This window comes from Panthera leo, chromosome C1 (genome assembly GCF_018350215.1).
Source record: "Panthera leo isolate Ple1 chromosome C1, P.leo_Ple1_pat1.1, whole genome shotgun sequence".
NCBI lineage: Eukaryota > Metazoa > Chordata > Mammalia > Carnivora > Felidae > Panthera > Panthera leo.
Window position 1 is genome coordinate 127840383 of NC_056686.1, and position 26172 is coordinate 127866554.

The 26172-nt window shown below is 38.0% G+C and overlaps 1 protein-coding gene across 1 annotated transcript in view; it reads left to right on the top strand.

Moving 5' to 3' along the window:
- THSD7B (thrombospondin type 1 domain containing 7B) overlaps positions 1–26172 on the top strand; it is a 746473-nt gene that overhangs the window by 330927 nt on the left and 389374 nt on the right. Inside the window, exons 7-8 of the mRNA XM_042948618.1 lie at positions 20707–20898; positions 22889–23123. Of these exons, the coding sequence (XP_042804552.1) occupies positions 20707–20898; positions 22889–23123 (427 nt within the window). The remainder of the gene's footprint in view (positions 1–20706; positions 20899–22888; positions 23124–26172) is intronic.

Here is a 26172-nt window from a genome sequence, read left to right on the forward strand (position 1 = left end):
TGGCATTTTATTATACTTCCTCAATATGATAAAAAGTAGCCATTAGACACCTGCCATGTTCTGAAAAATTGAATAGGAACAGTTTAAAAGCCAAGAGATCAAGTACAGGAAAAACATCAACAGTGTTTTTTTACAGGGAAACATGATAGTTGTCCTCTGAGAACTACACAATCAGGGATATGTAACTGCTTTAAAATATTGTGCTTTTGTTGAACTGTTTCCCAGTATAAAAATCCTTAAAAGATGTTGGTTAACTCTACATATTCTTCATAGAGCCCAAATTGTGCAGGGTCTGAAGGAAAAAACTGGTGTTATAGTTCCTATAGTAGCAAGAGTATAATTCAAACAGAAAAGAATAGGGATATACCAACTTGAGAAAAAGGCAAACATACACTTCATTCAAAGCTTCCCAGAGGTTTAAGCTTAAAAATTTGTTGGAATAAAAATAGTTCACCATGGTCTGTAACTTTCAATAGTTACCAACACAATTATATCATAATAGCTATTATATTAGCTATTATGTTGTAAGCTCCCAGCTCAGGACTTTGCATGTATTAGCTGATTTTTTTTTTTCCTACATGATAACTGAGGAGAATAGGAGTGCTGTAAAAAGGATACTGTTCTCATAGTCACCCATGAACTAGAAGTTCTCATTCTAAAGATGAGGATACTGAGGCACAGAGAAGTTAAGTGTTAGCTAATAAGTAGCAGAGGTAGAATATGAACCAGGGCAGTCTGACTCCAGAGACCATTAGGATACGTATACTGTTTCTCGGTTAATGTTGCGGTTGAAAACATGGCCTTTGGGAACTGTTTCCCAGTCAGTTCCTGATGTCTCCAAATAGACTCATCACAGGTATCTATCAAAGGTACTGGTTGGGGTGCTTTCTACAAAAACCTAAGATACAGTTTATATCTTAAATAGACTAAACATCTTTCTCTCTACTTCTCATTCATTCCTTCCTTCAGAATTTATTGATATCTACTATGTGCTAGACATTGTGTAAAATGTTTGATGCAATGTTATAAGATACAAAGTCCCATCTTCATAGATTGTTTATTATACTGTTTGGATTATACATAAATGTTGTTTTAGCCGGAAGCTAATGTCCATTGCATCACAGTATATTATAATGCTCATCTCTTGGTTGTTATATCAGTAAATATTTGACATGGAAAAGCTGTGCTTTAGCACCCAATGTGGACAACTTGTATACTAGAGCATGCTGGTTGGAGAGTCACAATACCCACAATTATGAAACTTTAGGTCCTAATATGTACATTTCAACTCATTTTTTGTTTGTAGCAGAAAATGCATTTTCTTTTCCTTCTTGAACATTTGGCTTCTTAAAAGGAAATTGGATATGACACCAAAGTATAATCCATAAAGGAAAAGTTGGCAGATTAGACTTAAATTAAAATTTTAATTAAAAATTTTAAAATAAATTGGTCTGCAAAACATACTGTTAACAAATGGAGGGGGAGGGACACAGACTATGAGAATATATTTGCATATCACAAGTCTGATAAAGAACTTGTATCCAGATGTTGGTTTGTAACATCAGGAGCTTCCGGAGTATAATCTGAAGGACTGGAGAGACCTAAGACAGAGGTAGGCTATTCCTGATTGATAGGTACCACTTTTAATAAGCAAAGAGAACTTACATACGAGGCTTGTCTTGAGTGGCTGTGCAAAATGAGTAGATTCCTGCACTTGCCAGCCAAAATGTAAAAGTTTATATAGAGGCCGTAAGTGGGTTCAGTCATATATAATGTGCATGTGGTCTTAATACCACATCATTATCTTGAGGCTCTATCCTTGGGGCAGATCCTAGGAGTGAGGAAGGCAAACAGAATGTCCTTGCACATTCCAAGGACAGGGGAGGGGTGAGGAGCCTCTAATTGCTTGGGTCCAGTTCACCGATCAACTGGCAGTTACATCTTCTCCATGACCTCCTGCAACACTCCATCCTTATGACCAGCTCTTACAATGTTCCACAGCCCCCTCCCCCATAGTGTGCTCTGATCAGTCAGCAAGGGGTTTCACTAGCATGAAGGTAGCTTCTTTGACAGCAATGTGGCTACACAGAAGGCAGATGCCAGATGCCACAGTAATGATACAGGCACATGCAAAAGAAAACATAGATTAAGACACTGATTTTCAAAATCAGTGACAAGTGTTTCCACCAAAAGCCCCCATGTTCCAAACCACTGATTTATTAAGTCCTATAGCCAGAGGATCAGATCATTCAATGTGTCCTCATGTTATTTAATAAAGATGATATATTAGCAGACTTCTCAGGTTGAATACACAACATTCTGTTTGGAAAATAGCACAGGTACATCCTTGTGAGGTAGAATTATGTCCAAGGCCACCCTGTTTCAGAGCACAGTTTTTCTCATTAAAGACATTTCAATGTTTATGAAGGACAAACTTTGTCTATCATTTAAGGCTGTCTGGGTGGATTTAGTAAGGGCTTCTATATGTGCTGTAACATCCTGCAGGCCAGGGGTGGGAAGGCAAAGACGGTCCCTAATGACCATATCAGTGGAAAACAGAATGTGCCCATCTGACCTCGAGGGAAGTGAAATTGGCAATTTTCAATGTGGGGTGGATTCTCTCCTGTGTCCAGGGAAAACCCAGGGTGAAGAAGCCCAACCACTCAGGTGGAAGCCATGGCCAAAGATTTGTAGCACATAATTGCTGGGTGCCATTCAGGGCTACTTAGTGAATACATGGTGGGCATACCAATCAGTGAAAACCAGTCATTATCCTTTAATATGACCTAATGAAAATATAGTTCTGGTGATATCCATCCCAGATTTCTTGGATAATTGAGTTGGTTCTGTCTAGAGTGCATTCTCTTCCTAACATGAGGTTACCAAGGTGTTCAATGTCCATAACCATTCATGTGGGATAAGTTATATGAACCTGTCCCAAATCTGAACATAGCCACCCATGGCTTTGATAGTGGAATTTTTAGGACCCTTCTGATCAGCAGTTTTATGGGCTGCCTGTGCCGTTTGATTAACATTAAAAGAATACCCATGCACAGTGTTACTGGTAGTGTGTGGCACAGGTTTCTAGATCAGTATTGGTGATGTCCGATGAATTAAGAGTATTAGTCCTAACTTGTTAATTCTTTTTTCTTTTTTAATTTTTTTAGTGTTTATTTATTTTTGAGACAGAGAGAGACAGAGCATGAATGGGGGAGGGGCAGAGAGAGAGGGAGACACAGAATCGGAAGCAGGCTCCAGGCTCTGAGCCATCAGCCCAGAGCCTGACTCGGGGCTCGAACTCACGAACCGTGAGATCGTGACCTGAGCCGAAGTCGGACGCTCAACCGACTGAGCCACCCAGGCGCTCCTAACTTGTTAATTCTTAACGTATTACTTTAGGGACGTCTAATCCCCTTCCTGGAGTGGCAATACCACTATGACAATCTTGGAGAGCTAGAGAAGGACAACTGCCCACATAGTCAACAGTGGCATTGATTTCTTTGTTAGGTATACAAATGGGTCCACTGTAGAAAGTATCTCTATCAGGTGCTCATCTTGTGACCAGAAACTATAGATGCAGCAAAAGTCTAAGGTCAAAAAGACAAATATTTAATAAGAACTTGTATAAGATCTTCCTCTTCTATGAAAATTACACCTGTGGACTGATCCTTAGCTATTAATGTTGAACCTGGTTGTGCACACTGCACATGTTGGCTGGAGGAAGCAGCACCGTCTTGCATGAGGAAATGGATGGGGGAGTGGGATATGCTGGACCAGGACCCTTACCATTTCCCTTCTTTCAATGGTTCATATTCCATTCCAGGTATAGTACATGTTAACAGTTCAGTGTGCAGAAGGGCAATGGGATCCCAGTGGATATTGAATAGTTCCTGCTTACTGAGGGGCACACTAAGTAACTCACCCATCCCACTGCAGATCCCAGTAGATAACTCCTTTCTCAGACACAATAGGCTTGGTGTTCTCAGCGGCAGACCATGTTGATCCACAGTGAGAGTCAGAGCAATAATGACTGTTTGCTGAGGCTTACATACCTTCATGGTATTGGATGCTTCAGCAGAGGTGCCCAGTCAGGCATGTGGAACAACAAGCTCTACTGGTTGATCACTGAAATGTATTAAAGCCTGGGACAGTACTTCAGTCCATTGAATCGAGGTGATTTTACCTGTTACTAATTTAATCTGCTATTTTATTATTTCATTTTTTTTCTTTCTACCAACCCTGCTACTTGTGGGTAATAGGGGAGAGGGAGCCTCTATTTAATGGAATATTCTTTTGCCAAGTCTTGCACATTATGACCTTTAAAATGTGACCACAGATCACCATCTGTTCAATAGGGGCATCCATATATGGTGTTCTTCTCTAACCCCTTAATGATGGAAGCCTACTTTGCATGGTGACAAGGGAAAGCTTGGGTCATGTCAGATGCCGTGTCTACAGAAACCATGGCATATTTAGAAACTTCACTCGGGGACAGGAGCCAATATGATCAATTTACCAATTCCTCACTGGTTGGGAACTCTGGTAGATAACGCTAGCCTTCTTTGCCACTTGCCTTGGATATTGGTGAGAACACAAAGGTCCTTCTGTTACTTCATTAACCAAGTCACTGTAATTTAAAAGTAACCTGGCATCCTTGGCAATATGCTGTCCCACCTGAGCACTGTGGTAGCCACCTTTCTGTGCACCTAATCTGCTGTAGTTACTGAAGGGTCAGTTGCTAAGCTTGTATCTGAGCTAGAACATCAGCTTTCTGATTGGCAAGGGGTGTCAGTGTCTTATGAGGTGGGATGAAGAAGACAACGAGGACTGTCTTAGCTCTTATATGAGAATTCAGATGTCTTTTCATATATCCTGACCCCACAAGAATTTGTTATAAAATCACTCACGCCTTGGCTACCCATTATCTGATCCATAGGGTAAATCTCTTTATAACAGCTCAATTGACAATACAAAGGGTTAACAGCCCTGGATCATGAATTTTCACTAGCCAAACTGCTTTAAGTTCAGCTCATTGGCTGCTGAGATTTGTTCTCATTTCCATCCAGATTGTGTCAGTGCTGGGCTGAATAGGGACCACAATCCATGTGGACAGATTGCCTCCACAAGACCAATCTTTATAGCAGGTATCAGCAGGAATTTCTTTCACTCCCTCTCTACAGGCCACAGAGGTTGAAACAGTAATAAGGACAGGGGAATTTGGGGGATTCACATATTCTACAGGGCCTAATAGCACCCACATGTCTAGAGACAGTGGGCTGGTGGACAGGGTAGTCCTCAGTTGCAAACAGGTTTGCCACTTAGTCAAAATGGGGGTTTGAGCCATGGCAGAGGTGAGTTGATGGAATATATATTTTAACCCACCCTTGATATGAAGGGAAATTCTTACCTTGATATGCTGTTCCTTCAAGAGAGACTCTACCTTGAGGAGCTCTGTATACACTGCTAGGAGCTTTTGCTGTATGGGGCATATCAGATTTTTTATTCCTTCCAAGTGGGACCAAAATCCTAGGGGCACTCTCTCCTTCTGTTGTATCTGCCAAGGTGCCCAACCTGTATCTTCCAGAGTCATGGACACATCTAATGCAAATAGTAGCTCTGCTTGAGAGATGCCCAGAGCTCTAATCTGCTTCATTAGATTTTTGCCTTCTCAAAGGCAGCTTGCTGCTCTGATTCCCAGTCCCATATGTGTCCTTTCTTTACTTGGTGGCATAAGGGATGGAGATGCTATTTCATGTGGGGAATAAATATTTTTAGAAGTTGGTTGAGCTTGCATTTTATCAGTCACAGCTTCTGGGACCACATGTATCTTACCTGGCCAGATGACGTCCAAAAACCTTACATTAGTTCCTGGATCTTGAATTCTGTATTGTTCACCACCTATCCTCTCCCTCACAGTTATTCAAGCAAAGCCCACAGGGTGTCCTGCAGCAGAGGCACATCTTCACTTGTTAACGTTATGTCATCAATGTCATGAGTCTCGTTTACTAATGTGGGGAAAGGGGATAGGGACAGGTTGCAGACTACCATCCCATTACAAATGATTGGGCTGTGCACATAACCTTGGGGAAACACTTTAGAGAAAAGTCTATTGTTGTCCCTTCCACGTGAAGGAAAATGATCTTGTGGTGGCCTGAGGTATATTGGAAAAGACATTTGGTAAGTCCAGCACGGCTTGACACACTCCTACACCCCGGCCAAGGTATCTAAAATAGTGGCAATGGTGGACACAGCAGCATGGGTAGGGGACATTACCTTGTTCAATTCTTGGTAGTCTGAGAAAAAGAAATGAAGAGTGAGATATGAATTTATTCATATCATTTCAGTACTCCCTCTAAATGTTAATGGACTAAATGCTCCAATCAAAAGACATAGGGTAGCAAAATGGATAAGAAAACAAGATCCATCTATCTGCTATTTATAGGAGACCCATTTTAGACTTAAAGACACCTTCAGATTGAAAGTAAGGGGATGGAGAAGAACTATCATACTAATGGTCACCAAAAGAAAGTTGGAGTAGCCATACTTATATCAGACAATCTAGATTTTAAAATAAAGACTGTAACAAGAGATGAAGAAGGACATTATATCATAATTAAGGGCTCTATCAACCAAGAATATCTAGCAATTATAAACATTTATGCCCCCCACAGGAGAGCATACAAATATATATATATATATATATATATATATATATATATATATGTATATATACAAATATATGTATATACAAAAATATACATATATACAAAAATATGTATATATACAAATATATATATATATATATAATCTCACAATCATAAAAAAACTCATTGGTAATGCTACCATAATATTAGGGGACTTTGACACCCCACTTACAACAATGAACAGATTGTCTAAGCAGAAAACCATCAAGGAAACAATGGCTTTGAATGACACAGTGGACCATATGGACTTAACAGATATATTCAGAACATTCCATCCTAAAGCAGTGGAATACACATTCTTCTTGAGTGCACATGGAACATTCTCCAGAATAGATCACATACTGGGACACAAATCAGCCCTCAACAAGTACAAAAAGATCAAGATCATACCATGCATATTTTCAGACCACAATGCTATGAAACTTGAAATCAATCACAAAAAAAATTTTTTTGGAAGGACAACGAATACTTGGAGATTAAAGAACATCCTACTAAAGAATTAAAATGCTAACCAAGAAGTTAAAGAAGAAATTAAAAAGTATATGAAAGCCAATGAAATGATAATACCACAGCGCAAAACCTCTGGGATGCAGCAAAGGTGGTCAGAAGATGGAAGTATGTAGCAATCTACGCCTTCCTAAAGAAGGAAGAAAGGTCTCAGATATACAACCTAACCTTATACCTTAAATAGCTGGAAAAAGAACAACAAATAAAACTCCAAACCAGCATAAGACAGGAAATAATAAAGATTAAAGCAGAAATCAATGCTATCAAAACAAAACAAAACAAAACAAAACAAAACAAAAGAGTAGAACAGATCAATGAAACCAGGAGTTGGTTCTTTTAAAGAATTAACAAAATTGATAAACCCATAGCCAGTGTGATCAAAAAGAAAAAGAAAAGGACCCAAGAGATTACAAACAACATTACAGAAATACAAACAATAGTAAGAGAATATTATGAGCAATTATATGCCAATAAATTGGGCAATCTGGAAGAAATGGGGGAAAAATATAGAAACATGTAAACTACCAAAACTGAAACAGGAAGAAATAGAAAATTTGAACAGACCCATAACCAGTTAAAGAAATTGAATTAGTAATCAAAAATATCCCAAAAAACAAGAGTCCAGGGCCAGATGGCTTTCCAGGGGAATTCTACCAAACATTTAAAGAAGAGTTAAGACCTATTCTTTTGGAGCTGTTCCAAAAAAATAGAAATGGAAGGAAAGCTTCCAAATTCATTCTATGAGGCCATCAATACCTTGATTCCCAAACCATACAAAGACCCCACCAAAAAGGAGAACTATAGACCAATTTCCCTGATCAACATGGATACAAAAATTCTCAACAAGATACTAGCAAACAAGATCAAACAATACATTAAAAGAAGTATTCACCACAATCAAGTAGGATTTATACCTGGGATTCAGGGCTGGTTCAAGATCCTCAAATCAATCAATGTGATGCATCACATTAATAAAAGAAAGGACAAGAACCACATGATCCTCTCAATCAATGCAGAGAAAGCATTCAACAAAATACAGCATCCTTTTTTGATAAAAGCTCTCAAGGAAGTAGGGGTAGAAGGATCATACCTCAAGACCATTAAAGCCATATATGAGAAACCCACTGCTAATATCATCCTCAATGGGGAAAACTGAGAACTTTCCACCTAAGGTCAGTAACAAGACAGGGATATCCACTCTCACCACTATTATTCAACATAGTATTGGAAGTCCTAGTCTCAGCAGTCAGACAACAAAAAGGAACAAAAGGCATCCAAATCAGCAAGGAGGAAGTCAAACTTTCACTCTTTGCAGAAGACATGGCACTCTATATGGGAAACCCAAAAGATTCCACCAAAAAACTGCTAGAACTGATCCATGAACTCAGCAAAGTCGCAGAATGTAAAAAATGCACAGAAATCGGTTGCATTTCTATACAACAATAATGAAGCAGCAGAAAGAGAAATAAAGGAATCGATCCCATTTACAATTGCACCAAAACTCATAAAATATCTAGGGATAAACCTAACCAAAGCGGTGAAAAATATATACACTGAAAACTATAGAAAACTTATGAAAGAAATTGAGGAAGACACAAAAAAATGGAAAAATATTCCATGCTCATGGATTGGAAGAACAAATATTGTTAAAATGTTGATACTACCCAAAACTATCTACAAATTCAATGCAATCCCTATCAAAATAACACCAGCATTCTTCACAGAGCTAGAACAAACAATCCTAAAATTTGTAGGGAACCAGAGAAGACACTGAATAGCCAAAGCAATCCTGAAAAAGAAAACCAAAGCTGGAGGCATCACAATTCTGGACTTCAAGATGTATTACAAAGATGTAATTATCAAGACAGTATGGTCCTGGAACAAAAACAGACACTCAGATCAATGGAACAAAATAGAGAACCCAGAAATGAACCCACAAATGTATGGCCAAATAATCTTTGACAAAGCAGGGAAGAATATCCAATGGACTAAAGACACTCTCTTCAGCCAATGGTGTTGAGAAAACTGGACAGCAACATGCAGAAGAATGAACCTGGACCACTTTCTTACACCATACACAAAAATAAACAAAATGGATGAAAGACCTAAGCATAAGACAGGAAACCATAAAAATCCTAGAGCAGAAAGCAGGCAAAAACCTCTTTGACCTTGGCTGCAGAAACTTTTTACTCAACATGTCTCCGGAGGCAAGGGAAACAAAAGCAAAAATGAACTACTGGTACCTCATTGAGATAAAAATCTTTTGCGTGGTGAAGGAAGCAATCAGCAAAATTAAAAAGCAACAGGCTGAATGGGAGAAGATATTTGCAAAGGACATATCAGATAAAGGGTTAGTACCCAAAATCTATAAAGAACTTACCAAACTCAACACCCAAAAAAGATATAATGCAGTGAAGAAAGTGGCAAAAGACATGAATAGATGCTTGTCCAACGAAGACATCCAGATGGCTGTCAGACACATAAAAAAAAGGTCAGCATCACTCATCATCAGGAAAATATAAATCAAAACCACAATGAGATGGCACCTCACACCAGTCAGAATGGCTAATATTAACAACTCAGGCAAGGACAGATGTTGGTGAGGATGAGGAGAAAGAGGAACCCTTTGCCACTGCTTGTGGCAGCCCCTCTGGAAAACAGTATGGAGGTTCCTCAAAAAATTAAAAATAGAACTACCCTACGACCCACAATTGCAGTACTAGGCATTTATTCAAAGGATAGAGGTGTGCTGTTTTGAAGGTGCACATGCACCCCAATGTTTATAGCCATGCTATTGACAATAGCCAAAGTATGGAAAGAGCCCAAATGTCCATCAACAGATGGATGGGTAAAGAAGATGTGGTATATATATACAATGGAGTATTCGCAATCAAAAAGAATGAAATCTTATAATTTGCAACAATATGGATGGAACTAGAGTGTATTATTCTAAGCAAAATTAGTCAGCCAGAGAAAGATAAATATCCTCTGACTTCACTCATATGTGGAATTTAAGATACAAAAAGATGAACATAAGGGAAGGGAAGCACAAGTAATATAAAAACAAGGAGGGGGACAAAACAGAAGAGACTCTTAAATATAGGGAAGAAACAGGTTGCTGGAGGGGATGTGGGTGGGGGGATGGGCTACATGGTAAGGGGCATTAAGGAAGACACTTTTTAGGATGAGCACTGGGTGTTACATGTAGGGGATGAATCACTGGTTTCTACTCTTGAAATCATTGCATTATATGCTAACTAACGTGGATGTAAATTAAAAAATAAGTAAATAATAAAAGTAAAAAATAAAAAAATAATAAAAACAAAAGAAAAGAAAACAAACAAACAAATGAAAAAACCCCCGAAGCCTACATGCTGTGTAATTCCATCTCTATGACATTCTGGGGGAAAAAAAGCAAAACTATAGAGAGAAAGAACAGATCAGTGGTTTCCAGGGACTAGAATTTCAGGAGACAAATTGACCCCGAAGGGAAAGCACAAGGAATGTTTGTGTTGATAGAGCTGTTCTGTATCATGATAACCCTGGTAGATACAAGGTTCCATGCATTTGCCAAAACCCATTGAACCATACAATACATAGAGTGCATTTTATTATATGTTAATTAAAAAGTTGTGGGTAATGGTAAATAATGAAAAAAGCCCACACGTTGACAACTCTTTTCATGGGAGAACCTTAATGAAATTCATCTCCTTTGACTTTGTTTTTCCATTTCTCAAAATTTGTTCTTAGGAAAACAATCAATGATATGGTCAAGAATATTCTTTGTTGTGTTATGTGTCACAGAGAAAATTGAAAATGTCTTAATTGTGCAATTTTAACAAGGTAGCTAAGTAAATTATAATATATTTCTTATTCACTAAAGGCATTCAAATTATCTTGTTGAGGGTTTATTATATAGAAAGAAATGATCATTTTTTACTGTTATATTATCAGTTTACTCTATTGACTTACCCAGTTTAACTTAAAAAACATTGATTATCAATGTTTGCAAACTTTTAGACAACTTGAAATACTTTCTAAAGGTATACCATATATTCAAGCTGATCCATATATTTTTCTGAATAGCTAGATATATAAACAGATAGGTATATAGATAGGCAAAATGAATAATGTTATTTCTGCCTTTATACTCATTTCAGTTCCTTTTTTATTTTTCTAGCTAAGACAAAATTGGGATGGAGAATAGAGGTAGTATCTTTGATCCAAATCATTTTTCTGTTTGGGGTGTCATTTATCTCCATTTTCAACCAATAATAAAAAGCCACATTATATATAAATGGTGCTTTGCAATTTCCAAAGTATTATTTTACATTAGCCTCTTTGATCTATCACCATACCAATAATATAATCAGGAATGATAGCAGCACTCTTCCTACCACTTATTCAAGGAATCTTAAGCCTAACAGTTTTCCTGGGCCACATTTTGGTAGGTGTTGAAAGCAGAACTCAAATCCAGATGTCACAACTCCTATCAAATATTGTGTTCCTTATAAACCACTGTTTACTTACTTCAAGATTTTCCCTTTTGAAAGGGAAATTTAGATCATTTATTCCATTGTTAGAATTTTGGTTTCATCTTTTAAAAATTATAGAGAATCTCTATAAAATTCTCATGAGAAACAGAGTTTCCATATTAAACAGATGTCATCGGATTGTATTTTGAGATGTAACAGTGTGCTTTTTTTCATTGTGGGCAACCGCCTCCCCCCATACCCTGATTACTGAGCTGTCCACTGTGTTCAAAAGATCAGGATTATTATACCTTGAATGCAAACAGATGGTACCAGTCAGTGCCCAAAATTGCCATCTTGAAGCTCTTTTCAGAGACAAAAATCCTGAAAACCAGACTTTCATATGCAAGAGCCAGGTATTTTGTAAATTCCAAATAGCTCCCTGTAGATATCAAGATGGGAGGCCAAAGGACTCCATACAGATTTAGTGTCAGCCAGAATCCTACAATGGCCAGTTCCCAGGGAGGGCAAGAGAAGGTACACAGATGAGTGTCTCTTACCCCCTCTCCTTTTGCAAATGAAATATTGGACAATGAATATGAAAACTGGCTGTTTCAGATAGGTTAAAGGGGAAGCAAAAGCAGAGGGACCATTCCCGTTTGATACTTTGGGAAGAGCCTGTGCACACGGGGTTCCCTGCACCACACCTAAAGGGATGGGGCTGCAACAGTGAGAGGATGATGTACTGTGTTTAGGCACAGAAAGGAGATCAGAGCTAGCTGCCTATCACCCTCACAACCTGGTCTCTCTGGGCCATTTATGATATGAAGTCTTCCCAAAATTCCTGTATGCTCCAAAGTGGGATAGGAAGTGTTAACTGTCTCCAGGAAACTGGGACTAGCTTGGAGTCAGGTCTAGGTGAGTATGAAGTGTGTGGACTAGAAAATCAGAAGCTATGTCAAAGACTATAAATTAGCAATAATGCAGGTGCATCTTTAAAAACATGCATCTTTGAGTGATATAACAAAGACCAAGTTAAGGAAATATTTCAGTAGGAACTTTAAATGGATATATTTATGTATCCCCTTCCCTTTGCAACTCCTGTCTGTTTTTGACTACCAACCAGAAATTGGGACTTGTTAACAAATTGATGTCATTTTTAGGAAAAAAAAAGTTATTTTTCAAGGTCAAATTATGGTAGGTGTCAAAAACAGCACTATATATATAGTTACTTTTCCCCCCACACCTTAGTTGTAATGAGTAATTTTCAAATCTTTACATACACACAGGAAATAGTGGTTACTTTCTTCTGAAATATGTGGTTAAGTCCAACAAAATATGGCGTTTCAGCTCTAAGACACTTTGTTAGATTTTACTTGGGTTTGTTTTTGTTTTTGTTTTTGATAATTTTAGTTTACTTCTATGTCTACTCGTCTACATTTTCTTTCACCCTGAGTAACACTTAGTATAGTACTCATGAGCTAAAGGTATTATAATCCTCTATGCTTGACTGACTCCAGTGGATCAGGCCTTATGTAGCCCAGGACATATATTGTCTTGACAGTGAGAAGATAATGAGTGTCAATAAAGCATCATGTTTAAGAAATAGGCTCTAGAGCTAGGTTGTCCAGGCTCAAATTCAGGATCCACATTTTACTTAGGTTTGTCCTTGGGTACATTGTTAAATTTATCCAAGACTCAATATTCTCATCTCTATAATGAGCATAATTATAGTTCATACCTCATAGTATTGTTGTGACATTTAAATGGGTTGATATGTGTAATTTACTTAGAGTAACAACTGACATCTACTACATATGGTGCATGTGTCTACCGTTATGAATGCTTTGAGGATCAAATGAGTTAATAAATACATGTTAAATGTAAGATTGTGCAGGTGACATTCTAGGTGATCAAAGTGTTACCTGCTATTATGTTATTATATGCTGGGGAACTGGATATCGCTGCTCAGTTAGATTTCTGAACAAACATCTCACCTGCCATGTAGATTAAATTTCAGCTAACTTACAGCTTTTTAAAACATGTCTACCTTAGAAATATTGGCTTCTTATTTTTAACTCTTATATCTTACCTGAAGTATTTTCTTTTTAGCAGTCCTTTTGAGTACCCCATTCATCTTAAGCCTTTGCTCTTGTATTCTCTTTATTTTCTTTTAATAGCTATTAGAATTTGATTGTTTCTTTGTTTGTTTGTTTGTTTTTACTTTGTGAATATCCTTACATCGTTATTATATTTTTGCTTGTGTTTGTATCATTTATTTAATCATGCATTGTGCTGTTTCTGCTGAGTGTCCCTCCTATCCACTTCCTTTCCAGTCTTGTGTTCTGTCTTATCCTTCCATCTTTTAGTTCTGAGCTTTTTTTCATCCGCTTATCTTTTTTATTTTTGAAATAGATTGCCCTATTCTGCCCCACCCTGTGATGCAATTCCCAGATTATCAAGGTGCCCACTCCTTTAGGCTTACTCTTTCTAATACTCAATTTATTGAGTAGCTGACAATGGATTGTGTAGAATCACATCTTTATGTTTTGGCATCAGCTGAAAGTAATGTAATGATGAATGCACATGTGAGATAGGAGCCAGGAAGCAATACAGCATAATAGATAAGAATATCATTTATAATGTCTAACAGATATGTTTTCCAGTGCCATGTTTTCAGATACTAGCTGTATGACTTTGAGCAAGTTTTTTTTAACCTTCCTGTATCTCAGGCGTAAACAATGGTATCTAACTAATGATGTCACTGTGAATATTCAGTAAACCACTACATGTAAAGCGGTAAGTACAGAGTATAATACACTCTATGTTTTCTCAAATGTCAGACGCTGATGTTCTTTTATTACAGTTGTTTTTGTTATTGTGATTATGATAATACCTAACATCAGGTTTCTTTGTCTTCACATATGTGTCAACTAGATAGACAAGTAAGTTTCAAATTGTGAAATTAATAAGCAGAAACATTAATTTATTGCTGGCATTGCATTATTACATGTAGATTCTGCTTAGCCTTTAGCTTTAGTTTTATATTTTATTGGTTTAAAATATAAACACACTTCCTTAGTTGATTAAGGTCTCAGTCCAAAAGTGGCCAGGGGCTACGTACCTTTAAGAAGGTAACATTTAAATTTAAAAATGAAATTAAGTGCATATCAATTCCAGTAAATTTGCTATGTATTATCTGTTGACATCTTACTCAGCTGTCGGCAAGCATTTAATCAACATTTATTGGCATTCTTTTCTGAGATTTAAATAGGACATAAAATTTTATGACATGTAGAGTATTTTCAATAACTGTTTCATTATTTTTCATAGATAGTATAATAGTATACAAGAGAAAATATCAATAAAGTACCCAGAGTGAATTATTTGGGGCAGAGCAAGGTAGTTTGAAGTTTGTATAATGACAAAATGCTGGTCTACTTTCCAAATAATATTGTAGATTTGTGAATAGCTGGGTTCTCTTTTTTTTCCATTTTGTTTATAATCTTTTCTCTTTTTGGACATATAGATCAGAAAACTAAGAATTATAGTTGTTTGCTCTATTGTTACAAAAGATAGATGGTACTTCACAATATTGAATTCTAAGTCCTTAGTGGTCACAAAAAAGGAATGTTACAGAATGTAATATATACCATAGGTATAGTTTAAATAATAGTTTGATACAGAAAGCCCAGACTCTCTCTGATAGCTTATTAGTGTTAAATTTACATGATTGCTTGACCAGTAGCCATAGAGTCTGCATGAGCTACTTATACTTTAAGTGGCACTTCAATGGGGAAAATAAACCTTTTTAAGGAATTGTGAGTATATCCATATGTTCAGGAATCTTCCTTTCATCTAAATACTTTAGCTTTTAGCTGGGAATGGGTGGGCATGAGGACAATAGTATAAACTACTGTGTCTAAGATCTAGTTATCTGGCCATCTGTGCCACAGTTCCCAGAATCACAAACAAAACTGAGTGATAAATATGACCCCGAAATTTTACCCCTAGACATGTACTGAAAATAACTGGAAACGGGTACTCAAAAAAGTACAGGTATAAGCACTTTCATAGCAGCAGTATTCACAATACTTAAAAAATGTCCAGTAATGGATGAATGGATACACAAAGTGTGGTATATATGTACAATAGAATATTATTCATCATAAAACGGAATAAAGTAGTGTATATGGTACAACATGGATGAGTCTGCAAAGCATTAAGTGAAAAAATCCAGACACAACATATCAGAAATTGTGTGATTCCATTGAAATGGAATACTCAAAATAGATAAATCTGTAGAGAGAAAACATAACTTGGTGCCTGCAGGGTCTGAGGAGAGGAGTAAAGGGGAAAAATGCTTAATGTATAAAAGGTGTTACTCTGGAGTGATGAAAAGGTGTTGAGGCTAAATAGAGGCAGTGGTTGCACAACACTGTGGGTTACTAAGTGACACTGAGGTGTTTACTCTAAAATGGTTAACTTTATATAATGTGAATTTCCCCAAATTAAGTTACTAAAAAAATACTGAATGGCCACATTGAAGCAGCATCATATCCCATATTCTCAGAATCACAATTGGTTTAAATAAGTCCACTCCATGAGGAGAGAATGTGGAGTTTGTCATTATTGATCCTGAGGAGGCTGATAAAGGCTGGAAGTAATTTTACAGTCTTCTTGAAAGATGAATTCAATTTCCTTCTTAAATATATTCTATTTTATTATGACATTAGATTATCAGAGCTTGTGAAAATCACTTTTAATAGCCAAGTTTCTGTCCCATGTGCCGCTTTATTTTCCATGCTTGCCTGAGATTTCAGTTGGTCTCATTGATCCATCCGAGAAAATGAAAACAGGAAAGTATAAATGCTCCTCTTCTGAGATGGATTCTCTCTGTACAATGAGGGCAGATAATTATACTGATTTGGATGGGCAGTTGAGGTTATTCAGGCTCAAGTGCTTTATTTTTGACTCTTAAATGGTTTAGATTCACCAACCATATAAATAAAATGATCTGGATAATTATACATAGTTTTTATATTTTATGTGAACCAGACTGTGAAACTGTTGGTAGTTGTTTGTACACATATATGAATGGCACAGTAAGTGCTTTCAATGGCTATGACATAAATATCTAGATTTTTCATATAAAGAAGGCCATTAGGTTTTTGTGGTGTACATCTTTGCAAACACACTTTAAAGGTTTCTGTATAATGAAAGTCCTTCATGTGCTAGGTACTTGCTATATATGTCACATAAACGATTCCTAATCCTTAGAATATCCCTGAAAGATAAGTGTCATTATTTCCTTATTACAGATGAAATAGCTGAGGTTCAAAGAAGTTAGGTGATGTACTCGAGAGGAGAAGTAGGGCGAGGATTCACATCTAGACACTTAACTGTATGCAGCTGGGCTACCTTGTAACGGGGATCCCATTGCAGCTCACTCACAAACTGCAGACACTGCTTATGATTCGTAGTTTGATTTCCCTAAAGAAAATCTCATTCATTTGCTCACATGTCTGAATTGTCCTGTATAGACAAGCTATCAAAATATCGGTAGGAATATTGACATTTAACTGCATGGAGGAAATAGGTATATCAGTTTAAATGAGAGCTTAGGTGTTCAAAGTATTTGAGCACCTGATGTGAATACTAAGGGTACTGAATGGTGATTTGGAAGGATGTTAAATTTGAGTCATGGTAAACCTGATCAACTGGAAATTTAAGGAAGGTAGAGAGATAGCAAAACTTGCGTGTCAGTCTAAGTGATTCAGAATTTGATGTCAAATAACAGTTTCAGCATGGGTTTTGTCTTCTCCTCATGCAGCTTCAGTATTATCTTCTAAATGTATTGCATTTTCCTACCACCTATTCCTATTTCCTATTTTGTTGATACTTTCATTGCCTGGAGAATCCTCTTTCATTGCCACCAAGTTTCAACCTTTCTTTTTTTCTTCGTTGAAAGCCTTCTGCTATCATGCTAGTCCCCCAGATGACCTTCTCTTCCCTGAACTACTATAGTATTTTCTGTTTTAAACACACATTTGCAACTTGGCATTTACTTTTGGACTAAGTTTTCTTTTTATATGTTTATAGCTCATCTCTGTTATGAGTTATGAACTCTAGTGGGGTATATAATAGTATCGTCACCGATTTTTGCCCCATTATATGCCTTGGACATAGCACACGTTCATCAAATAGTACTTGATAATCTTATAACTCTTGAAGGCAGGGCTTTCTAAAAACAATTCATCAAAATACCACTTCTAGGAGATATTCTCCTCAAAAATGGATGATTGTTGGCCAAATAAGTCTGTAAAACACTACATTCAACTTCCACCCTAAGAAATTTACACTGTACATTGGCATTTTCAGCACTCTGAGGAGTTTTTCAGTAGTGAGACCAAGTTTACTATTTTAACTCAGTATTCACAGCTTTCTCCCCACTTTTTTGTAAGAGCCCTACTAATACCTATTATGCTTCAAAAATGTCTTCTGTGAGACACTGCTTTAAAGTGGTTTGTGGGGTACCTGGGTGGCTTAGTTGGTTGAGCATCTGACTCTTGATTTCAGCTCAAGTCAGGATCCCATGGTCATGGGGTTGACACCCAAACTTAAGATTCTCTCTCTCTCTTTCTCTCTCTTTCTGTCTCCCCCTCTTTCCACCCCTCTCCCTGCTTCCTTGCTCATTCTCTCTTTCTCTCTCTCTCTCAAAAAAAATAAATAAAACTATATTTTTTAATTTAAAAAATAGGGGTGCCTGGGTGGCTCAGTCAGTTAAGCATTGGACTCCGGGTTTCTGCTCAGGTCATGATCTCACGGTTGGAGATGTGCTGGTGGTACAGAGCCTGCTTGGGATTCTCTCTCTCTCTCTCTCTCTCTCTCTACCTCTGGCCCTCTCCTGCTTGCACCTGCATGCGTGCGTGCACTCTCTGTCTCAAAGTACATAAATAAACTTTAAAAAATTTAAGAACTAAAATGCTTTGTATCAAAATTATGTTAATAATATTCACAAATATGGAAATTAACTTTTGATTAGATGTAGGTTGGGCATTTTGTATGGCCTCCTTGCTTCTGTACTTGGGAAAAGACTACCCCTCAGCTGTGTCAGGGCACATGCGTGTGTGCATGTGTGTGTGTGTGTGTGTGTGTGTGTGTGTGACAGAGAGAGAGAGAGAGAGAGAGAGAGGGAGGGAGCATCTGTGTGCATGTGTATATGCATGTACTATACAGTGTGGACTCAACCTGAAAAATAGACTGAGACTAAAAACAGAATGATTGGAACTGGTCTTTCAGCTTGATTATCTGCTAGAATCTCTATTACTTCTCATAATATGCTTGAAAAGTTTTATTTGTACCTCAGGGGCAATGAGTCTGGCCTCATTTACAAATATGAATGCAGATATTAACAGTATACTGTCTTCTCCTCCAGGCAGTCTTACTGTCGACTGGTTTTATTTACTTCCTCAGCAAAGGAATATCCATCTCCTTGGAATTAGACACAATGTGCTTAATGGGAAAAGCAGAAGTTTTGGAGTCAGAAAGTTTTAATTTGATTCCCATCTCAGGGACCCTGAGCAAGTTTTCCTTCCAGAACCATTGATTCCTCATCTGTAAAAGAAGATGGGTTATACCTGCTTCTAAGAGCTTCTTACGAGGACAGTGCCTGGCACAAAGGAGATGCCCTATAAACATTAGTCCCCTTTGTAGTTATTCTGTTTGTCAGGCAGTTTATGATAGGAGAATTCCACAGGCATAAAGTCACACAGACAAAACTTCTCTTTCCTATAGATGCTGTTCCAAATATGTGTTGTTACTCTGAACTATAAATGACATCATTATTCTTCATGTCTTCTGTTTTTATGAAGGGACATTGAGCAGGGGAAATAGAATGAGTTGAACTATAATCTATAAAGAGAAACACTGGAATTGTAATAGTGAGTAAATAACCTAAAAGAGATTTTTTCAATTATTATAATTATTTGAGATACAGAAAAGTAACTTAGAAATGATCCCCTTAGTCTTAACATCTATTCATTGTAAAACAAAACAACAAAAGAAACAACTCTCCACTATTATTTTTATATATAAAATTTTGGGTTTGACTAATTAGATCATTCAAAGGGAGAATAATAAATGTATTAGGAAAAATGTCAGATGGGCCTTCAAATTTGTCTCAACATTATATAATATTTTTTTAAAAAGTTTTTAATGTTTATTTTTGATATAGAGAGAGAGAGACAGAGCATGAGCGGGGGAGAGGCAGAGAGAGAGAGGGAGACACAGACTCTGAAGCAGGCTCCAGGTTCTGAGCTGTCAGCACAAGAGCCCGACACAGGTCTCAAACCCACGCACCGTGAGATCATGCCCTGAGCCGAAGTTGGACGCTCAACTGACTGAGCCACCCAGGCGGCCCATCAACATTATATAATAATTTTTTCACAAGTCCATTTCCACCATGGTCTGGGATTATTTACCACATGTACAAACATAACAAAAGAATAATTTTGTGTTAATCTTGCTTAAAGTTACATTTGTGGAGGTAAAGTCACCCAACAGATAATTAGAATGATATAATTCTTTATAGCATAGAATAGAATGTTCAGCATAAATTGAGGTTTGCAGTCCAACAGACCACTGTAGCACCTGTTTTGCAGAAAAAGATATACTTATTACATATGGTTATCAATAGCACGTCAATCATGTCTATCTCTAGCCAGCCGTGGCTAAATTGTTCCTGGAAGAAGCCCACTCTGTCCCTGTGAAGGATGACAAATGAGAGTTTTGCTGTGGTATCTACCTTTCTAAATGCCAAATGATCTCCTGGCAGTTTTTCCTGACATAAATATTATGAATGGCTGAAGAAACCGTCATTTTTCACACTTTATTGGTTTAGACAGAAGGTGAAGTCTTCTCGGCTAAACTGAAGTAGTAGAGGAAGCAATGAACCTAAATGTTCCTTGGACTCTCCTCAATTGTGCATTAATCAGCATCTGTCTCGATCTGGTTGATTACAGGAGAAGATGTATCAGGGAGTCTCTGCCCAGCATCTCCTCCTCCCGAAAGGACGGCTTGCGAAATTCCCTGCCGAATGGATTGTGTGGTGAGTGAGTGGACAGAGTGGTCATCCTGTTCACAGTCTTGTTCAAATAAAAACGCAGATGGGAAACAGACCAGATCGAGGATTATACTGGCATTGCCTGGAGAAGGTGAGTAATAGTGAAGGGTTCAACGGGGGAGTCAATGGCCAAATTACTGTTTTTATTTTATTTTTTTTCTCGTAAGCACTTGAGAAGGTCATATTGTGGAAGTAGCCACATACAGGTGATAGCTCTATGGCCTGAGTCAAAATTAAATGTCATTTCTATGCATACTTTTTCTCTTTAACTCTCTAGTTTATCTATACTGAGTTTCTATATTTACATGATTTGTCTTAGCCCAAACCTATGCCTAGGCCATGGCAATCAGATGGTTGTTATTTTTCATTATACTTATTTTGGGGGGGGACCACAAAGTTTGATTGCCACACATCCAGCTTCAGGTAGCTCATACATTGGGACATTGGGGAATATAATTGAAATATGTCTGGTAAAAAAAAAAAAAAAAAAAAAAAAAAAAAAAAGCTCCAAATTAGGAATCAAGAGACATGGCTCCTTGACCAGGAACTGCCACTGACATCGGCAAGCTATCTGATCCATGCGGCCCAATTTCCTGTTCTGTCATGCTGGCATGTTGTGAGAGGGAAGAAGATGAAGGCTCTGAAATGGCTTTGAAGAAGCTAAAATGTGCTATGGAAATGTAAACGGGTGACATCAGAACAAATTGGAGGAGCAGCTGTTTCTATCATTGATAGCCATGGTCTCTGTCCCCCAGACACATACGTTCTTTCTTTCAGGCTCTCCCTGCCTAGGGCTCAGTAAGAACAGCAGGATGGTGTGGCCACTGGCTGTGAGGAGCTCCTTTTTAAACAAGATTCTGTTCTGTGATCCTGAAAAATGGGGCCAGGGTCAAGAGGAACGAAGATTTTCATATTCTTAAATTGCAGTTGCTTCCCCCTCTTGTCTTTTATATTTCTGGAAGGAGAAAAAAGTCAGCAGTATTTAATGGGAAAAAAATAACAAGAATAACAAAACCAAGGTCACAAATCTTTTTGAGCATTTGGCCCACTGAATAAAACATCATAGGGTGGAAGAGTAGGAAAAAAAAATCAATACTTTAGATTAATGCCAGTTTTTACATGGGTATAAAAATGTGAAAGAAAAGACAGTAATGAAATTTGATTGTCTGACTCACCCAAGAGTGTAAGGATGCACATCTGTCTGGTCTCCCTGCCAGTGGATAACACATTGTCAGATATTATTTCAGAGTTTAAGGATAGGCTCTCTTCTGCCAAGCTTTAAGAGATACTTCTGGGTTTCTCAAAATTGCAGTAAAATGCACGGCTTGATGGAAGATGGGTGTCTTAAAATGATTCTCTGAGAAAAATAATGCTCTTAGGAAAAAGAGACCATATATAGGTAATGTGTGTGTAAGTGTATAGGTTTGACCTAATACCACTTCAAGGTCATGGGCTACTATATCTAACAGACTAACTTATGTAGGCATCATGTTACTAATATAAAAGTAGATTTCTTTGGAGTTTATCTCAGAGACACAGGACTCAGAGGTGGGAAATAGAATCTCTTTTTGTTGTTGGTGGTGGTTTTTTGTTGTTTTTGTTTTTGATCTAATCAACATGTGCTGCTACCTATTATTTAGGAGGGAAAGTGCAATATATTGTCCTCAGATTGTTACTCAGGACAAAAAGACCATGGCCCTGGAATGGGCAGAAGGGTACAGAGGTTCAGGCCTTTGGAATCCTGTGTCAAGAAACCACCTTTCTGGACCATTAAAACAGCAAAAACAAGGGCCCCTGGGCGGCTCAGTCAGTTAAGCATCTGACTCTTGATTTGGGCTTAGATTGTGGTCTCAGGTTGTGAGATTAAGCGCTGGGTGGAGCCCCATTTTGGGCTCTACACGAAGCCTGGCGCCTGTTTGGGAGTCTCTCTTCCCTTCTGCCCCTCTCTGGCTCACATTCTTTCTCTCTAAAAATAAATAAACAGCGAAAACAGCAAAAATAAGAATGACAGTAACAACAGCAGCCTGCTAAGAACAACAGCAAAAACTATGTATCCTTTTTTTATTGTTATTTTTTTGTAGGTGGAAAACCATGTCCCGCTACTCAGGCCCTCCAAGAATATCGTTCATGTAATGACCATTCCTGTATGCAGCTCTACTGGGAGACATCGCCTTGGGGCCCCTGTTCTGAAGACACATTGGTAACTGCCCTTAATGCAACCATTGGCTGGAATGGAGAAGCCACCTGTGGTGTGGGCATTCAGACACGGAGGGTCTTCTGTGTCAAGAGTCATGTGGGACAAGTGATGACCAAAAGGTATCACCAATAGTTTATTGAAAGTGCGTATGGGGGCACCTGGGTGGCTCAGTCAGTTAAGCATCTGACTTCGGCTTGCATCATGATTTCATGGTTCATGGGTTCAAGTCCTGTGGTAGGCTCTGCGCTGATAGTGTGGAGCCTGCATGGGATTTTCACTCTCACCTCTCTCTCTGGACCTCTCCCATTTACACTCTCTTTCTCTCTCAAAATAAATAAATACAGTAAAAATTTTCATTGAAAAACTTAAAAAAAGAAAGTACATATCTCTCAAACAAAGGTAGAAACAGTTATAATATGAATCATTAGTAAAGTTATGGAAAGCAAATTTGGCCCACCAATATTGTATCTATTTGAGTAATCAAACATTTTCTTGATCTCTCAGTATTTTTGGTTCTTTTTCACTCACATAAAGACGAGTTCAGTGTGAAGGTAGGTTCCCCCCTTTGAAAGGATATGGTTGTGTCACACTCCTCTTTAGGTTCCACTGATCTTCTCTGACATGGGCAATAAAGCAACATAGCCATTTGAATGGACTAATTCATGCCTGCAAGTAGGTTATAATCTCATATATGTTAGACTCTTCATATGAAGACATAAATTAAAAAACAAAACAGGATAATTTAGATATAGGAACTAGGATATAGTTATGAAAAAGAGTCAGGGACAATTGCAAGTGATAGGCAAAAAGAGTAGTTAGGCAGAAAACTCCACTGTGGGAGTTTCATCTCTAGACCAAATGAGGAGAAGACCTGACTCTTCCTCATTCCACATGGGAAGTATCTTGGAAAAGACAATGCAAGGGACCTACACAATGTACAGTGACCAGGTAACTGTTCTGTCCATGGAGATTTCCTAGTAGCCATGTTTGAACTAGTCTCCTTCTTGTGGTAAAAGATCCCACCCCAGGGGCACCTAGGTGGCTCATTTGGTGAAGCATCAAGCTCTTGATCTCAGGGTCATGAGTTCAAGTCCTGCCTTTGACTCCATGCTGGGAATGAAGCCTACTTAAAACAAATAAACGAACAAACAGAACAACCCCACTCCAATCACAGGAATGGTGGGTCACCAGGATGGGAACACCCAAACTTTTGTCTAGTGTCACAAACTAGGCAACTTAAAGTGCTTCCCCAGGAATTCACAGATTGGGAAAATGAAACCCTCTCTTCTTTCTGTTCATGAGGCTCTAAGTATATGAATTGAGAATTGCCACAAGCATGGTCCTGGGGAAAACAGCAGGTGAGGGGAGTGAAAAAGATGCTGAGAAAGAAGCAAAAACTGAAGCAGAGCACATCCTGGCAACATCAAGTCCTTGGCCTATCCTGCTAAGTGTGCCCCTGCCCTTCCTGGCAACACAGGCAGATACACTTACTTGTCCACCTGATTCAATCCAATTTGTGTTGCTGTCTGGGACATCTCAAGCACCTGATTAATTTCACCTTGGGACACCTTGATGATAGACTCTGAGCCTTATCCATGGTGGTATGGAAACCACAATTGCTATGTAAGGAAAGTCATAGGAACTCAGATAAGGGTAGTGAACTGTGGATGGCACAAGTCATGCAGACTGGCCAGATACTGCTGGTGTTGGAGCATCCGATGTGCAGATGACTGTGCAAATGCAAGCAAAGATAATATGACTTGAAGTGAAGCACAGTTCAGAAGACCTAATCTCTCTCTCTTCCCAAAGGTGGCTTCTAAGAGTACTGGAGTTGGATGTTCTTAATTGCTACAAACCCAGACTTTAGCACAATGTTTGGCATATAGCTGGTGTACCATAAATGTCTTTGGAATCGACGAATGAGCTATATTTATATGTGGAAAGTTACAGGGTTTAATGAGGATTGGATATGAATCACAGAAGATTGACAAAAGCTAATGTCTATCTTTTGTTCAAGAAAAATTATTTGATCCACCATCATACATTTTGGCAAAGGGGACTGCCATAGAAAGTAATGACTAGATCATATGCATGACCTTCTACTCTTATTAATTCATAAATGTTATTTCTGCTTCAGACCTGACTTGACATTGCTTGAAATGTTTTTTGGAGTATCAGCTTATGTCAGTTGTGTTTTGCAACTCACCTGGTATGCATAGCACTACACGGACTGATTGAACCAATGGGAGTTATAGCCAAACACGGAAAATAATGCTCACATATCACTAGACTCAGGTGAAAATCTAATTCCTGGGGTTACGGTAAAATCCTAAAAAGCTTCTAAAGATATTATGCAGATGTGAAAACTCCCTTTATCTTGGGAAGGATTTTAGGCTTGCTAATGTTAATTTTTATGATGTAAATTTTCAACTGCTTAAAAAAGACTCATGAAATATCAACTTGAATATACAAATAAAATTAAATATGGCTTATAGTTGTAAACCCTACATAAAATGCAGCAAAGTGTTATTCCTTATCATGATGAGAAAATTTAGCATGCCTGATGTCTGATCTTCTCCCTTACATAAAAACTTTTCAGCTCTTGGAGTACCTGGGTGGCTCAGTTGGTTGTCTGACTCTTAATTTTGGCTCAGGTCATGGTCTCATGCTTCATGAGTTCGAGCCTCACATCAGGCTCTGCAGTGACAGTGCGGAGTGTGCTTGGGATTCTCTCTCTTCCTGTCTCTCTGCCCCTCCCCTGCTTGTGTGCTCTCTGTCCCTCAAAATAAAATTAAAAAAAACAAAACAAAATAAAACAAAAACCCTTTCAGCTCTGAACCAGAACAGGGAATTCATATCCACTTGATATGAGCGCAGTTTGTTTATTTCTTAGCAAAGGGACTTTAGAATTGAGACTAACACCAAATAAATTGTCACGTTTAAAAGTCTGTTTTGACATGAAAAATTGGATTACATGTTAAAGCAGCTCCAATTTCCTTTTCTATTCTAGAATTACTTCAAATGGTCGTTGTTGTTTTTTTAAGCCAGAACACATAAATGTTATTATTGCTGTGAATAGCCTCCAGGTTTGCTCAGTTTACCATCACAGAAAATAAATTGCACAGATGTTTTCCCTAACACACACACACACACACACACACACACACA